This window comes from Hemitrygon akajei, chromosome 24 (assembly GCF_048418815.1).
Source record: "Hemitrygon akajei chromosome 24, sHemAka1.3, whole genome shotgun sequence".
Lineage (NCBI taxonomy): Eukaryota > Metazoa > Chordata > Chondrichthyes > Myliobatiformes > Dasyatidae > Hemitrygon > Hemitrygon akajei.
The window spans coordinates 19,763,258-19,777,183 of NC_133147.1; the positions used below are offsets into that span (position 1 = coordinate 19,763,258).

A 13,926-nucleotide genomic window follows, 5' to 3' on the forward strand; every position below is an offset into this window, starting at 1 on the left:
CTGTCCATGGCCTCCTCTACCGTCAAGATGAGGCCACATGCAGGTCGATGGAGCAATACCTTATCTCCCGCCTGGGTAGCCTCCTACCTGCCGGTATGAACATCCAACTCACAGACCTCTGTTGATACCCCTGCCCCCCTCACCCCCATCCCTATCTATTATTTGTCTGGTTCTCTTTCCCCCCTCACTATAATCTCCCCCCAGCCCTACCTTTCTTTCTCTTTTATTTCCCATAATTCTCCACCTTCCCCCAGCCCATTTCCCTCCAACCTATCACTTCATACCTCTCTACTTTATCCCTCCCCCCCCACTTCTTATCCCCCCTTGACCATCCCATGTTACTTCACTCCTGATGAAGGGTTTTGGCCCGAAACGTCGTCACTACCTCCTCCCGTAGATGCTGTCTGGCCTGCTGAGTCCTGCCAGCATTTTGTGTTTTTATTTATTTCCAGCATCTGCAGATTCACTTGTGTTGCCACTGTATTCCATTTGCCAACTTTTTGCCGATTCTTCCAATTTGTCTAAGTCCTGCTGCAATCACATTGCTTCCTCAGCACTACCTCCACCTACCTTCATATTGTTATGTACCCCCAGGGTTTATTTAATCTGTGGATTGTCAGTTTAACACGCCAGGAGAATGAGACTGACTTTTGGACACAGTTTGGGGGGGGGGGGGGGGGGGGGAGGGAGGGAGAGAGAGGGAGAGAGGGAAGAGAGAGGGGGTGGGAGAGAGGGGGTGGGAGGAAAGAGGGGGTAGGAGAGAGGGGGGTGGGAGAGAGGGGGTGGGAGAGAGGGGGTGGGAGAGAGGGGGTGGGAGGGGGGTAGAGAGGGGTGGGGGGGAGAGAGAAGCGGGAAGTGAGGGTGGGGGAGAGAGGGAGAGAGGGAGGAAAGGGGGGTGGAGGGGGGAGAGAGAGGGGGTGGGAGGGGAGTAGAGAGGGGGAGAGAGGGGTGGAGAGGGGTGGAGGGGGGAGAGAGAGGGGGTGGGAGGGGGGAGAGAGGGGTGGAGAGGGGAGGGGGAGAGAGGGAGGAAAGAGAGGGAGGAAAGAGGGGGTGGGAGAGAGGGGGTGGGAGGAGGGAGAGAGGGGTGGAGAGGGGGGGGGAGAGAGAAGGGGGAAGTGAGGGCGGAGGGGGGGAGAAGTTATTTGATGGACAATGACTGTTTACATTTTTCCTGTGGCTTGTTTTGAATATTCAAGGACACACAGAGCTTAGAGTCAAGATGGATTTGGTCAATGGAAGACACCAGTGAGTGGGTCGCTGGTTTAAACTTTCAGTAGCCCAAAAGGGGTGAGTTGAGATTGATCCAGAGTATTGATAAATGACTCTCACAAGTTTTCTGCAACTGGAAAAGGTTTACAGAGAAGAGAAGAGAGGAGAGGAAGGTCTGAAACAGAAGAAACCTAGTGACAAAGAGTTCAATGTTTGGACTCCCTTTTCTGAGTAGCCCCTGAGGGTGAGTTTGTTTCCATTCGGGTACGAAAGTGTGATTGTCACTTAGTTAATCGACAGGAGTGGGTTCTCTGGTGAGGGGAAAACCTTTGTGAATACCACATGTGTGTTACCCTTTATCTGGGTGTGGTATTTCACTGAAAAAGGCACCACTGTGGCAAATCACTGTTTGAGTTATTTCATATGTCGTGGAACTGGATGAGTGGCTATCACGTTGAGTGTGATTGGGGTAACCTTGTGGAATCTACCGGTGTGTCAACCCTTGCCTAGGTGCTGGTCCCCCTTTGTGATAAGGTACTGTTGGTGATAATCCACACATGAATTCTGTTTGAGTATCCTGTGGCCACCACTCTGAGATATCCCGTAGCTGAATTCGGGTGTGGTACCATTTGTGTTGAAAGGATATTCGTTGAAGATCACCGTCGGAGATATTTTGTGTGTGGAGTGGAACAATTTCGGAGATAAAACCTACTGCTATTGTTATTCTGTATTGCTGTCGTGGAACCTGTGGAATATCAACGTAAATGCCTTTTCACAACATTCGACTTTGGAATACAAACATCTCGCATTAATTAACCTGCGTATCTGAACTGAACTTTTCTTATCTACCATCGTAAGGCTGTATCACTTACCACCTGAGCCTGAAGAAGTTTGGGAACGTTATTCACACCTATATATGCATAACACTGTTAACTCTTGTATTACCTGGTTTAAGTTACTATATTACGTAGTTACTATAAAGTAGTGTTTTGTTAACAGCAAAATGAGACTCCAGGTGTGTTCTATTGTTGCTGATACTCTTACAGGGTTGTGTGTATGTGACAATATCATCCACAAATTTTGCCACAAAGCCATCAATTCCATTATCCAAATCATTGACAAACAATGTGAAAAGTAGCGGTCCCACTACTGACTGCTGAGGAACACTATGATGCCGTGCTGCTCGTAATTCACCTGTGTGCACACAGGCTATCAGAAAAGTACCCCTCCTCACTCAGGCTGGTTGTCCATTCGTCTCAGGCATCAGGGTTCAATACAGCTCTAGCATTCAGAGTTCTACACATTGGTCCAGAAGTAAGAGTTCAAATCCCACAACAGTCCCAAGGAAATTAAAACTCACGTCATTAAATAATGTGAAAAAAAATACAAATTACCATAATGGTAACTGAGAAACCAGCAGATTGTTCTAAAATTCCAGTGTTCACTATTGTCTTTCAAGGAACGAAATCTGCTTTCACAATCAAAAGAAAACCTGCAGAAATTTGGCCTGTCCCCTAAAACCCTCCCTAATTTTTATAAATGGACCATAGAAAGCATTCTTCTAGGGTGCACCGGATGCAATAGATTACCCCAACAAACTCACAAGTGAAGTGTTGCCTCACCTGGAAGGACTTCCCGGTGGAAGGTGCTCCCGGTGCATCACAGCCTGGTATGGAAGTTGTCCTGTCCAAGACCGGAAGAAGCTGCAGAAGATCGTGAACCCAGCCCAGCACATCACACAAACCAATGTTGGACTCACTTTACACCACACACTGTCAGAACAGTGCTGCCAGGATAATCAAGGACACAACCCAGCCAGCCAACACACCTTTTGTCCCTCTTCCCTCCGGGAGAAGGTTCAGGAGCTTGAAGATTCGTATGGCCAGATTTGGGAACAGCTTCTTTCCAACTGTGATAAGACTGCTGAACAGATCCTGACCCGGATCTGGGCCATACCTTCCAAATATGCAGAGCTGACTTGCACTATCTTACTTTGCCTTTTCTAACTATGATTTATAATTAAAATTTTTATTATATTTACTTTGATTTGTACTTCAGGGAGCGCAAAGCTTAGCAACAAATATCACTGTGATGATTGTACACTCTAGTATCAATTGTCTGGTGACAATAAAGTAAGTAAAGTAGATGCTAGAAATCCGAGCAACACACACAAAATGCCGGAGGAACTCAGTACGATCAGTGTTTTGGGCAAAAACATTTCAGCAGGACTACTTTTACAATGTACACTGAGCTCTATGTCTCTCCAAACCAAGCAACTTGGTCGACTGTTAAGAGTTTCTTCAGCTGGATGGGGCAGGACGGTAGTGTAGTGGTTAGCACAGGGGTTTACAATTCCCGGGTTCAATTCCCGCTGCTGCCTGTACGTTCTCCCCGTGACCGCGTGGGTTTCCTCTGGGTGCTCCGGGTTCCTCCCACAGTCCAAAGGCGTACCAGTTGGTGGGGCAATCGATCTTGTAAATTAGGCTCGGATTAAATAGGGGGATTTCTTGGTGATGTCGCTAGAGAGGCAAAAGGGCCTATTCCTCACTGTACATCAATCAATCAAAAATTGAATAAGTCTTAAGTGAATAATTGATCAGCCATAATTGAATAGTCGCAATGGCCTAATTCTCCTTATTACCAATACTTTGAACTTTATATCTAATAGACATGCCCTCTTCTCATTACTACTATCAGGGAGGAGGTACAGGAGCCTGAAGACCCACACTCAATGTTTTAGGAACAGCTTCTTCCCCTCTGCCATCAGAGTTCTAAACAGTCCATGAACATTACCCCACTATTCATCTTCTGCACTATGTATTTATTTCTATTGAAACAGTGTACTGCCACAAATCAATAGATTTCACAACGCACGTCAGTGACAATTCAGTGAATTTCATCAATTCTATTATGGTTATAATTCTATTTCGGATTTATTGAGTATGCCCGCAAGAAAATGAATCTCCAGGTTGTATATGGTGACATATATGTACTTTGATACTAAATTTACTTTGATTATGATTCTTAGTCTAACTATGTGTAACCAGGTCACCATTGAATAACACACACAAAATGCTGGTGGAACGCAGCAGGCCAGGCAGCATCTATAGGAAGAAGTACAGTTGACCTTTCAGGCCGAGACCCTTCGTCAAGACTGAATACACCATTGAGTACTTTTTTGTATTGTTAAAGTGCACTTATGTATTCTCACCCTAAAATGGCTGCCTGTGCCTTTAAGTGAAAACGTGATGCCATTATGCATGTGCAGAGTGGAAAGAAGAGCGAACATGACCTAAAATGAACATCGAGCGCTAGGATTGCAGGACGCATGGTGAGGAAAGATTTTCGCGAGTAAATTATCAGCGCTGGAGAGCATGATCTGGCAAAGTTCCTCATTGGCTTCATAGTTTGAGCGAGGAGAATTCATTTCAGGGTCTAGGCTGTATGTGTTTGGATGTTAAGCACTTCTCTGCCAATGTTTACCTCTTAGTTAAACTGAGATGTATTTATTTATATTTTTCATGTTGTGTATAAGGTACAGAATTGGTGGGATTCTAATGCTGTTTATAATTATTTTTAGAATTGCCACTACTGTATTGCTTCTGTACAGTTTGTTTTATTTATTTTCATACTGCATACGTACCTAGTTAATACACGAGTATGTGGACCGAAATTAAGCTGAGATTGTAACAGCAGGAACTGTGTCTTTTTTAAAGTTCATTCTGTGGTTTTTATTTTCATACCATCTTTCTGCATTAAAACCTCTGAAACAGGTAAAAGGAATTAAAGACCCAAAGAAGGTTATTTGTTGTCCTGAGTGTATATTTTTCCCAGGTATGGAAAAGGACAGTAAAGAACAAACGGACATCTCTGGACGGGCTAGAACCCAAAACAAGCCAGGGACGAATACTCTCAACACTGGTGAATGATTGGTAGGTTAGACAGCAATCCTTGTTGCCTTATTTTCTTCTTCCTAGGCAATCCTTGGAACGACGGAGGATGAGAGGTGACCTGATCGAGGCGTACAAGGTGATGAGATCATGTGGAATGCCAGAGGCTTTTTCCCAGGGCTGAAATGGCCAACACGAGGGGGCACAGTTTTAAGATGCTTGGAAGTAGGTACCGAGGGGATGTCAGGGGTAAGTTTTTCACACAAAGAATGGCGGGTGTGTGGAATGCACTGCCAGCGACGGTGGTGGAGCCGGATACAATAGGGTCTTTTAAGAGACTCTTAGGTAGGTGCATAGAGCTTGGAAAAAATAGAGGGCTATGGGGTAGGGTAATTCTAGGTAGTTTCTAGAGTAGTTACAAGGTCAGCACAACATTATGGGCCGAAGGGACTGTAATGTGCTGTAGATTGTTTATATTCTATGGCAGGGTAGGCAGGTACACCGTTTGGAACACACGCATTGGGCTTCTGCATGCTCCTGAGGGGCCCGTTGGTTCCCAATTGGGAGCACCCAAGGGCCAGGAATTCCCACACATCCGATCGGGCACACTGGGGCTCAATGCTCCACACCACAACCTGCACCCATTACGAGCAGCGGTAAGATGCAGAATTCCACCTGGCAAGCCAAAGAGCCCCGAAGAAAGTTTTAAAAAGGCTGCGCGTGGGTGTATGAAGACTCACTCTATCGGGTCAGACATCGGGAGCACCACTTCAGCCACTGGGAGGAGGATAACTCTAGCCAAGGATGGAAGGTTTCTCTGCTGAACATGGTGGGCGTGCTAAGTCGGTATGGGACTGTGCGGTGGCACTTGCGGGCTGCCCCCAGCACATCCTTAGGCTGTTTACGCAAAGGACGCAGTTTACTCCAAGTTTCGATGCACACGTGATAAATAATTTGAATCTCGACTCTCCCACGTGGTGACCGTAATCTGTGTTGTCTTCTTATCACCAGAGCATTTCTGAGGTCACCGGGCAAGTTGCTGTCATGGAAAATGAGCTTGTGAACTTAGGACTGAAGCTCTCTCCGCCAGGTCCGAGATCGTCAACAGTTATCACATCTGCTCTCAAGGACAGCCGGCACGTGGAAGCCCAGTGTCCAAACAGGAATACACCCGCTCGTGAACTACCCACCCATCTGTCACGACGGTCACACCATTGCTGGTACGTCTGGCTCACAATGAGCCTCGGCAGTCACCTCAGAGCCCCAGAACTCGAGTGGAAGGTGGCCGCCCTCCATCCCGAAGGACAGGCTGAAGAAATCCCACAGACACGTGGGATTCTGCAGACGCTGGAAAATCAGAGTAGCACACACTAAATGCCGAGGGAACTCAGCCCATCAGGCGGCATCTCTGGAGGGGATTAAAAATAAGGAAATCAGTCTTGAAGAGGGATCTTGGCCTGAAACAACTGCTTTTTATTCTCCCCCACCCCCCCATCAGTACTGCCTAACCCGCCGAGTTCCTCCAGCATTTTGCGCGTGTTAAGAGGACCTGTAAAGTGGCTGAGCCGATAACCTGGTCCACACTGGGGCAAACTGATCTCCACTCAGACTGGCATCACACACAAAATGCTGGAGCAACTCAGCAGGTCAGGCAACATCTACAGAAATGAATAAACAGTCAACACTTAGGGCCAAGACCCTTCGCCAGTCCCTCCAGCATTTTGCGCCTGTTATTTTGGATTTCCAGCATCTGCAGAATTTCTGGTGTTTCCCATTCAGACTGGGACTGCCCGGAAAATTAACCCAAACCCATCACCGTAAAGCAGAGCAGGACACAAAATGTACTGCTCGGATTTCCAGCATCTGCAGATTTTCTCTCATTTGTGTACTGTAAAGCAGAGGACCCGATTATAAACTCGGGATTTTGAAATTTTCTTTTCCAATATTTTTATTAGTTTCTGCATAGAATACAGAGTACAAGAAAGTATATATAAAAGGTCAGAAAAGATAAACAAAACTATGTTACATTATATCTGTTCATAATAACAATTACATTACCTCGTATTCATACAAGTTAATCAATAGTTATATTAAACTATACTAATTTATTACAAAAGAAGAGTCTAACCCCTACCAAGACCGAAGCTGTTCATTAAGGAGGAAAAAAGGTAAAATACCTTCTTATATAATAAAAATTAATAATAGCCAACATCGGAGCTTAAATAACGAATTGGTTTTGAAAATAATTCAGAAAAGGTCCTCACAATGTTTGAAAGTCTTGACGAGATTCAGAAATTGAACAATCAATCTTCTCTAAATCTAAACATGACATAACGACACATAATCATTGAGCATGAGTAGGAGGAAGAACGGTTTTTCCATTTAAACAAAAGCGTCCTCCTAGCTATAAGAGAATTAAAGGCCAAAATATGTAAATCAGATGCCAGGCTCTTTTAAGAACCCAGCAATCTCAGAACGCCTGGCAACAATTAAACTCGCCCTGTTGAGTCACAGATCAAAGTTCAGGAGGAACAAAAGGCTGCAGATGCCGGAATCTGGAGCAACACACCGTCTTCTGGCGGAACTCGGCGGGCGAAGGGGAAAGCAATTGTCGGATGAATTGGGAGTTCTGAAACGCGCCTAATTCCTGACCCTCACCCCACCCCACACACAGATACCACCTGCCCTGCTGAGCTCCCCCCCCCCCCGGTGGACGGTTCATTGCTGGAGTTCAAAGTTGCTCCATGACATCTGGCCCCTAGAGCCTGCTCCACCATTCAATAAGATCATGGCTGATCTGGCCATGGACTCATCTCCGCCGACCCGCCTTTTCCCCATAAACCTTGATCCCCCTACTATGCAAAAACCTATCCAACCTCGTCTTAAATATATTTACTGAGCAGAGAATTCCACAGTTTGGGAAAAAGCAGTTCCTCCTCGTCTCCGTCCTAAATCTACTCCCCCGAATCTCGAGGCTATGTCCCCTAATCCTAGTCTCAGATCGAGCACTTGCCGGTGAACGTGACCTGACGAACTTCATACCTCAATTCGTTCCAGCACAACTAAACACAGAAACGGATTTTTTGTTTTACCTTCCGCTCCGCAATTAATGATGAGATCAACCATTACCTCTGCTAAATTACCTAAGAAGAGAGGCTGTTTACACAAGATTAGATTACAGCCCACTCCACATTTCATTTTCCCCTGGTTACTCATTTCTCCTTTTGTTTCAAGTGTTTTTGGCTCCGTCCCACAACCAGTAGAACCGGATTGGGAGGTCAGCGTTCCAGCCGAGCCCATAAAACGCAGGCAGTCGCACCTTGTGATACTCGGGAGATTGCCCGCCCAGAAAATGGTCCTGCTCCCGCACACGGAGTCGCCTAACTGACCCAACGATTCCCCCGCCCCGTGGGCAGATCGGACCCTCGGTACTTCGGAAGCGGTGTTTTCATGTCAGCCATGAGCCTGAGGAAGAAGCTGGTGGTGGTGGGAGACGGGGGCTGCGGTAAGACCAGCCTGCTGTTCGTCCTGAGCCGGGACGAGTTCCCCGAGGGTTACATCCCCACCGTCTTTGACACCTACGTGGCGGACATCGTGGTGGACGAGAGGCAGGTGGAGCTGGCGCTGTGGGACACGGCGGGCCAGGAGGACTACGACCGCCTGCGACCCCTCTCCTACCCCGACACCCACGTCATCCTGCTCTGCTTCTCAGTCGGCAGCCCCGACTCGCTGTGGAACATCCCGGAGAAGTGGGTGCCCGAGGTCCGGCACTTCTGCCCCGGCGTGCCCGTGGTGCTGGTGGGCAACAAGAAGGACCTGCGCGCCGACGAGCGGACCCGGCGGGAGCTGGCCCGCAGCAAGAAGGAGCCGGTGCGCTGGGAGGAGGGCCGCGCCGTGGCCGAGAAGATCGGCGCCTCCGCCTACCTGGAGTGCTCGGCCAAGACCAAGGAGGGCGTCTGGGAGGTGTTCGAGACGGCCACCCGGGCCACGCTGAAGGAAGCGGAGCCCGGGTGCTTCAGCTGTTCCTGCGCAGTGATGTAGGCCGGACGCTGCCCAGCAGGGCAAGAGGGCGCAAATCTTAACCCGTCCGAGGAAGCAATGGGGAGAGGGGAGGGGGTATTAACTGGGGGGGGGGGAGAGAGAGAGAGAAGGGAGAGACTGCATCTCAGTTTGACGATAAAGAAGATGCTGTTAGGCAGCACTTTTGCCTCAGAATGACTGGAGAGACTGAAGTTCGACATCCTCATGAGGATGCACTGAGGGACCCCTCCCTCTCCCGGGTGGGTCGGTCAAGCAGAGCTGGATCCTGTGCGGGGAGCATTCCCTGCTGCTGTGGGGAGTAAATCCTCTCTTCTGAACAATGTTTCACCCCCGCCCCGCCAACTTCACTTGAAAGTAAAACGGATTATCTGATTTTTTTTTCCCGTGGGATCTTGCCGTGCACATTATGGCTGCCTTGTTTCTTCTAGAGCAAACGGCACTTTTAAAAAATTACTCACCTGATTCTTAAAGCACAGGACACCTGAGATGAGATAAATGCATTATTTTCCTTTATATTATTAATATATTATTAGAAAATGTTCAAACTGGTTTAAAAAAATCTTACCTCTGTTAACAAGTGGAAGTATTTTGTGTTGTAGCAGATGACTGCTTTGGTTCTACTGATAGACATTATTTTGTGTACAGAATGGCTACATTTTCTTTACAGACCGTAGTAAAGGGCTATACTCCTGTAATTTAATAATTTCCTCGTCTTTTGATATTTATTGGCTGAAATATGAAAGATGGAAAATTTATTTAACACTGATTTGTCATGCACTTTTCCTTGTGGCTATAAAGGGTGTGGGGAAGTTCTGACATTGGGATCGTAGCCACCACAAACTATATTTAATTATAAATTTAATTTATTTTTAATTTGGAGCTATGGCACGGTAACTGGTCCAACAAGCCCCCATGCTGCCCAGTTACACCCGTGTAGACTCAATTAACTAGCAGTGGGAATTGAACCTCAGTAACACACTCAAAATGCTGGAGGAACTCAGCAGGCCAGGCAGCATCTGTGGAAAAAAAGTACAGTCGACGTTTTGGGCCAAAACCCTATTGCAAGACCTGAGGGAAAAAAAGCTGAGGAATAGATTTGAAAGGTGGGTGAGGGGAGAAAGAAACAAAGGGGGGGAGGGATGAAGCAAAGAGCTAGGAAGTTGATTGGTGAAAGAGATGAAGGGCCTTGGACGAAAGGAGGGGGGAAGGAGAAGCAAATGGAGGCAATGGGTGGACAAGGGGATGGGAAATGGTGAAGGAGGGATGGAGGCAATACTGGAAGTTTGAGAAATCAACGTTCATGCCATCAGCTTGGAGGCAGCCAAACCATGTAAGGTGTTGTTCCTCGAACATAAGCGTGGCCTCATCCCGGCAGTGGACGAGGCCATGGATGGACATATCAGGATGGGAATGGGAAGTGGAATTAAAATGGGTGGCCACCGGGAGATCCCGCTTGTTCTGGCAGACGGAGCGTAGATGCTCGGCGAAGCGGTCTCCCAATCTACGTCGGGTCTCACCGATATACAGTATTGAACCCCGGCTACTGGCGATGTGCTAACTGCTACACTACCCTGCCAGCGAAGAGTGCCAAACTATTGTTTTTATGAAATTAGATTTCATTCCCCTTGGTGCATTGTGGGAGAACACAGAGCGTAACAGCACAGTACAGGCCCTTCGGTCCACAATGTGACGGCTGTTTAACCTACGCCAAGATCAATCTAACCCTTCCCTCCTCCGCAGCCCTCAGTTTATCTATCACCCATGTGCTCCTCGAAGAGTTTCTTAAATGCCCCTAATGTGTCTGCCTCTGCCAGTAGGTGATAAAAAGCCAGCAGACGAAGTATAAATCCAGGCCATCGCAGTGTAAGATCTCCAGGTTGCGGGGCCTTAACTCAATTCACCTACAGGATCACTGAGCAACAGAGCGGGCCTCATGCCCCCGGGGTGAGGAGCTTGCAGAGGCAAGAGGGAAGATGGGTGTGAATGAAGATTAAGCAGGGTTTTCTAGCCTAGGCAGACTGTGGTCGTGCTGTAAATAAAGTCAGAGGACTACGGCACAGAAACAGGCCCTTCGGCCCATCTAGTCTCTGCTGAACTGTTACTCGGCCTAGTGTCATCGACCCACAGCTCTCTATATCCGTCATGCCCCTGGACGCCCAAACTTCTCTTAAATGTTGGAATCAAACCTTCCCCAGACAGCTTGTTACTCACGATATCCCCTGAGTGAAGAAGTTCCCCTTAAATATTTCACCTTTCACCCTTAACCTATGACCTTTGGTTCTAGTGTCACCCAACCTCAGGAAGAAAAAAAGCCTGCTTGCATTAACCCCTCATAATTCTGAACACCTCTATTAAATCTCCCCTCACTCTCTATGCTCCGGGGGGGGGGGGGGGGGAGGTGATCAGAACTACACACTATTTGCCTTCAACAATGTCTTATACTACTTCAAGATGACGTCCATCTCCTGTACTCAGTACTTTGACTTATGAAAGTCAATGTGCCAAAAGCTCTCGTTATGATCCTACTGTATATTCTCCCACTTGGGATCAATAAAGTACATATTCTTATTGTATACTTGTGACATTACTTTTAAGGAATTATGATCAAGGGTGAGAAGCCGAATTGGTATATTCCCTCTTCACCCTCTATTATTTAACATTTCTAATGTCTAATATTAGAAATAAGGTGAAACACCTTATGCGCTTCTTTGACACAAAAGGGCCAGCTGTGTGAACCAACCCGGGCCAGACATGTCTGGTGGAACTGCGCTGGGGAGTAAGATCGCATAGCGAGTGTACACAGCTAGAAGACGGAGTTCTCACCACAGAACACACCGAATTCTGAGCTCTTTCGAAATTCCTGCTAGCAGGGCAGCGACGCAGCCAAGGATTGCCTCCCAGCCTGTTCCGGGAGCTCAATCCAGCAGGAACACCGCCCGAGGAGGATTTCAGTCTGGCGATGAAGAGACTGTAGGTGGCTCTATGTTCAGTATTTTCTCCACTCCAGGAAATGCTCGTATACAAGGTCACTTTTTAAAAATATAGACATGTGATGCAATAACTGGCCCTTTCAGCCCAGCGAGTCAGTGACATCACACACCCATGTGACTAATTAGCCTACTAATCCATACATTTTTGGACTGGGAGGAAGCTGGAGCACCCAGAGGAAAATGCAGGCAGTGATGGGGAGGGCGCGCAGACTCCTTGTAGATAGCGGTAGAACTGAACCGGGGTTGCTTGCGCTAAACCTCGTGAGGAAGCTTCTTTTGACAGTGATGTCCAGTCCTGTGACTCTGACTGTCCAAAAGGTGAAGGATTAAATGGCTTCAGAATGGAATAACTACAAGTCTCATAACTCACTCATCCATCTTAAATTGCTGGGTTAAAGTCCTGGATATTCCCAACTATAACCTGCTCATTAAGTCAAGCAGAAGGGCCATTCTCTGATTTAAGGGCAGTTGATAAGAGGAACCTTAATTATGAGTTGGGATGGGGAAACAGAGACACAAGACCACAAGGCATCATCATCATGTGCTGTGTCATGTGACCTGGGCAATCATGGTCTTTGACCATGATTCTTCTTGGCAATATTTTTTCTTTACAGAAGTGGTTTGCCATTGCCTACTTCTGGGCGGTGTCTTTACAAGATGGGTGACCCCAGCCATTATCGATACTCTTCAGAGATTGTCTGCCTGGCGTCAGTGGTCGTGTAACCAGGACTTGTGATCTGCACTGGCTGCTCATACGACCACCCACCACCCGCTCCCATAGCTTCACGTGACCCTGATCGGGGGCAAAGCAGGTATTATACCCTGCCCAAGGGTGACCAGTAGGCTAGTGCAGGGAGGGAGCACCTTACACCTCCTTTGGTAGAGACCTAGCTCCACCCCGCCACCCTTCATAAGACATAGGAGCAGAGCTAGGCCATTTGGCCCATCAAGTATATTCTGCCATTCCATCATGGCTGTTTTATTGTTCCTCTCAAACCCATTTTCCTGCCTTCTCCCCGTAACCTTTGACGCTCTTACCAGTTAAGAACGTATCAATCTCTGATTTAAGTAAAACCCAATGACTTGGCCTCCACGGACATCTGTGGCAACGCATTCCACAGGTTCACCACCCTCTTGGAGTGAGACTGAGGAATGACCACACTGGACAAGGGCGGTGGTCACCGCCATCACAGGGGCCCATTCAACAGAAACAGAGTGGACAAGACGGGGAGATTGAAAGCGGTGGCTGGCAGGTGGGGAGAAAAGACAGAGTTACGGTGCAAAGGGCTACAGTGAGTAAGCACCGTAACTCTGTCTTTTCTGTTAAAAGCCACCTTTTAACCCGGGAGTGGCAAGAGTTAAAGATTAGCCTGTTTATTGAGATTACATCATGGATAACAACAATTCACAGGAAGCTTTCACCGCTGAATGCAGACTCAGCAGGTAAAAGCTACACGTTTCCTTTGGGTGTGGTCATCTCTCACTCGCTGTCTATTTTAAGTAACTGACTACAGCTCAGCATTTAACACCATCATTCCCACAGTTATGATCCAAAAGCTTTAAAACCTGGGCCTCTGTACCTCCCTCTGCAACTGGATCCTCGACTTCCCAAAGGGGAAAACCCACAATCGGTGCAGTTTGGAAGTAACATCTCTACCTCCCTGACAATCAACAGCGGTGTACCACAGGGACGTGTGCTTACCCACAGCTCTACTCTCTCTCTACACCCATGACTGTGCTGCTAGGCGCAGCTCAAACTCCACCCACAGATTTGCTGATGACAACTATTGTTGGCA

General features: G+C 47.5%; 1 protein-coding gene across 1 annotated transcript; it reads left to right on the forward strand.

Annotated features, from left to right (window-relative positions):
* The first annotated feature begins 8,058 nt into the window (after positions 1 to 8,058).
* LOC140715932 (ras-like GTP-binding protein RHO) lies at positions 8,059 to 9,210 on the forward strand. Its single transcript, XM_073028494.1, has one exon. It carries the CDS (start codon positions 8,550 to 8,552, stop codon positions 9,138 to 9,140), a length of 591 nt encoding a protein of 196 aa, XP_072884595.1. The 5' UTR covers positions 8,059 to 8,549; the 3' UTR covers positions 9,141 to 9,210.
* Positions 9,211 to 13,926: the final 4,716 nt, after the last annotated feature.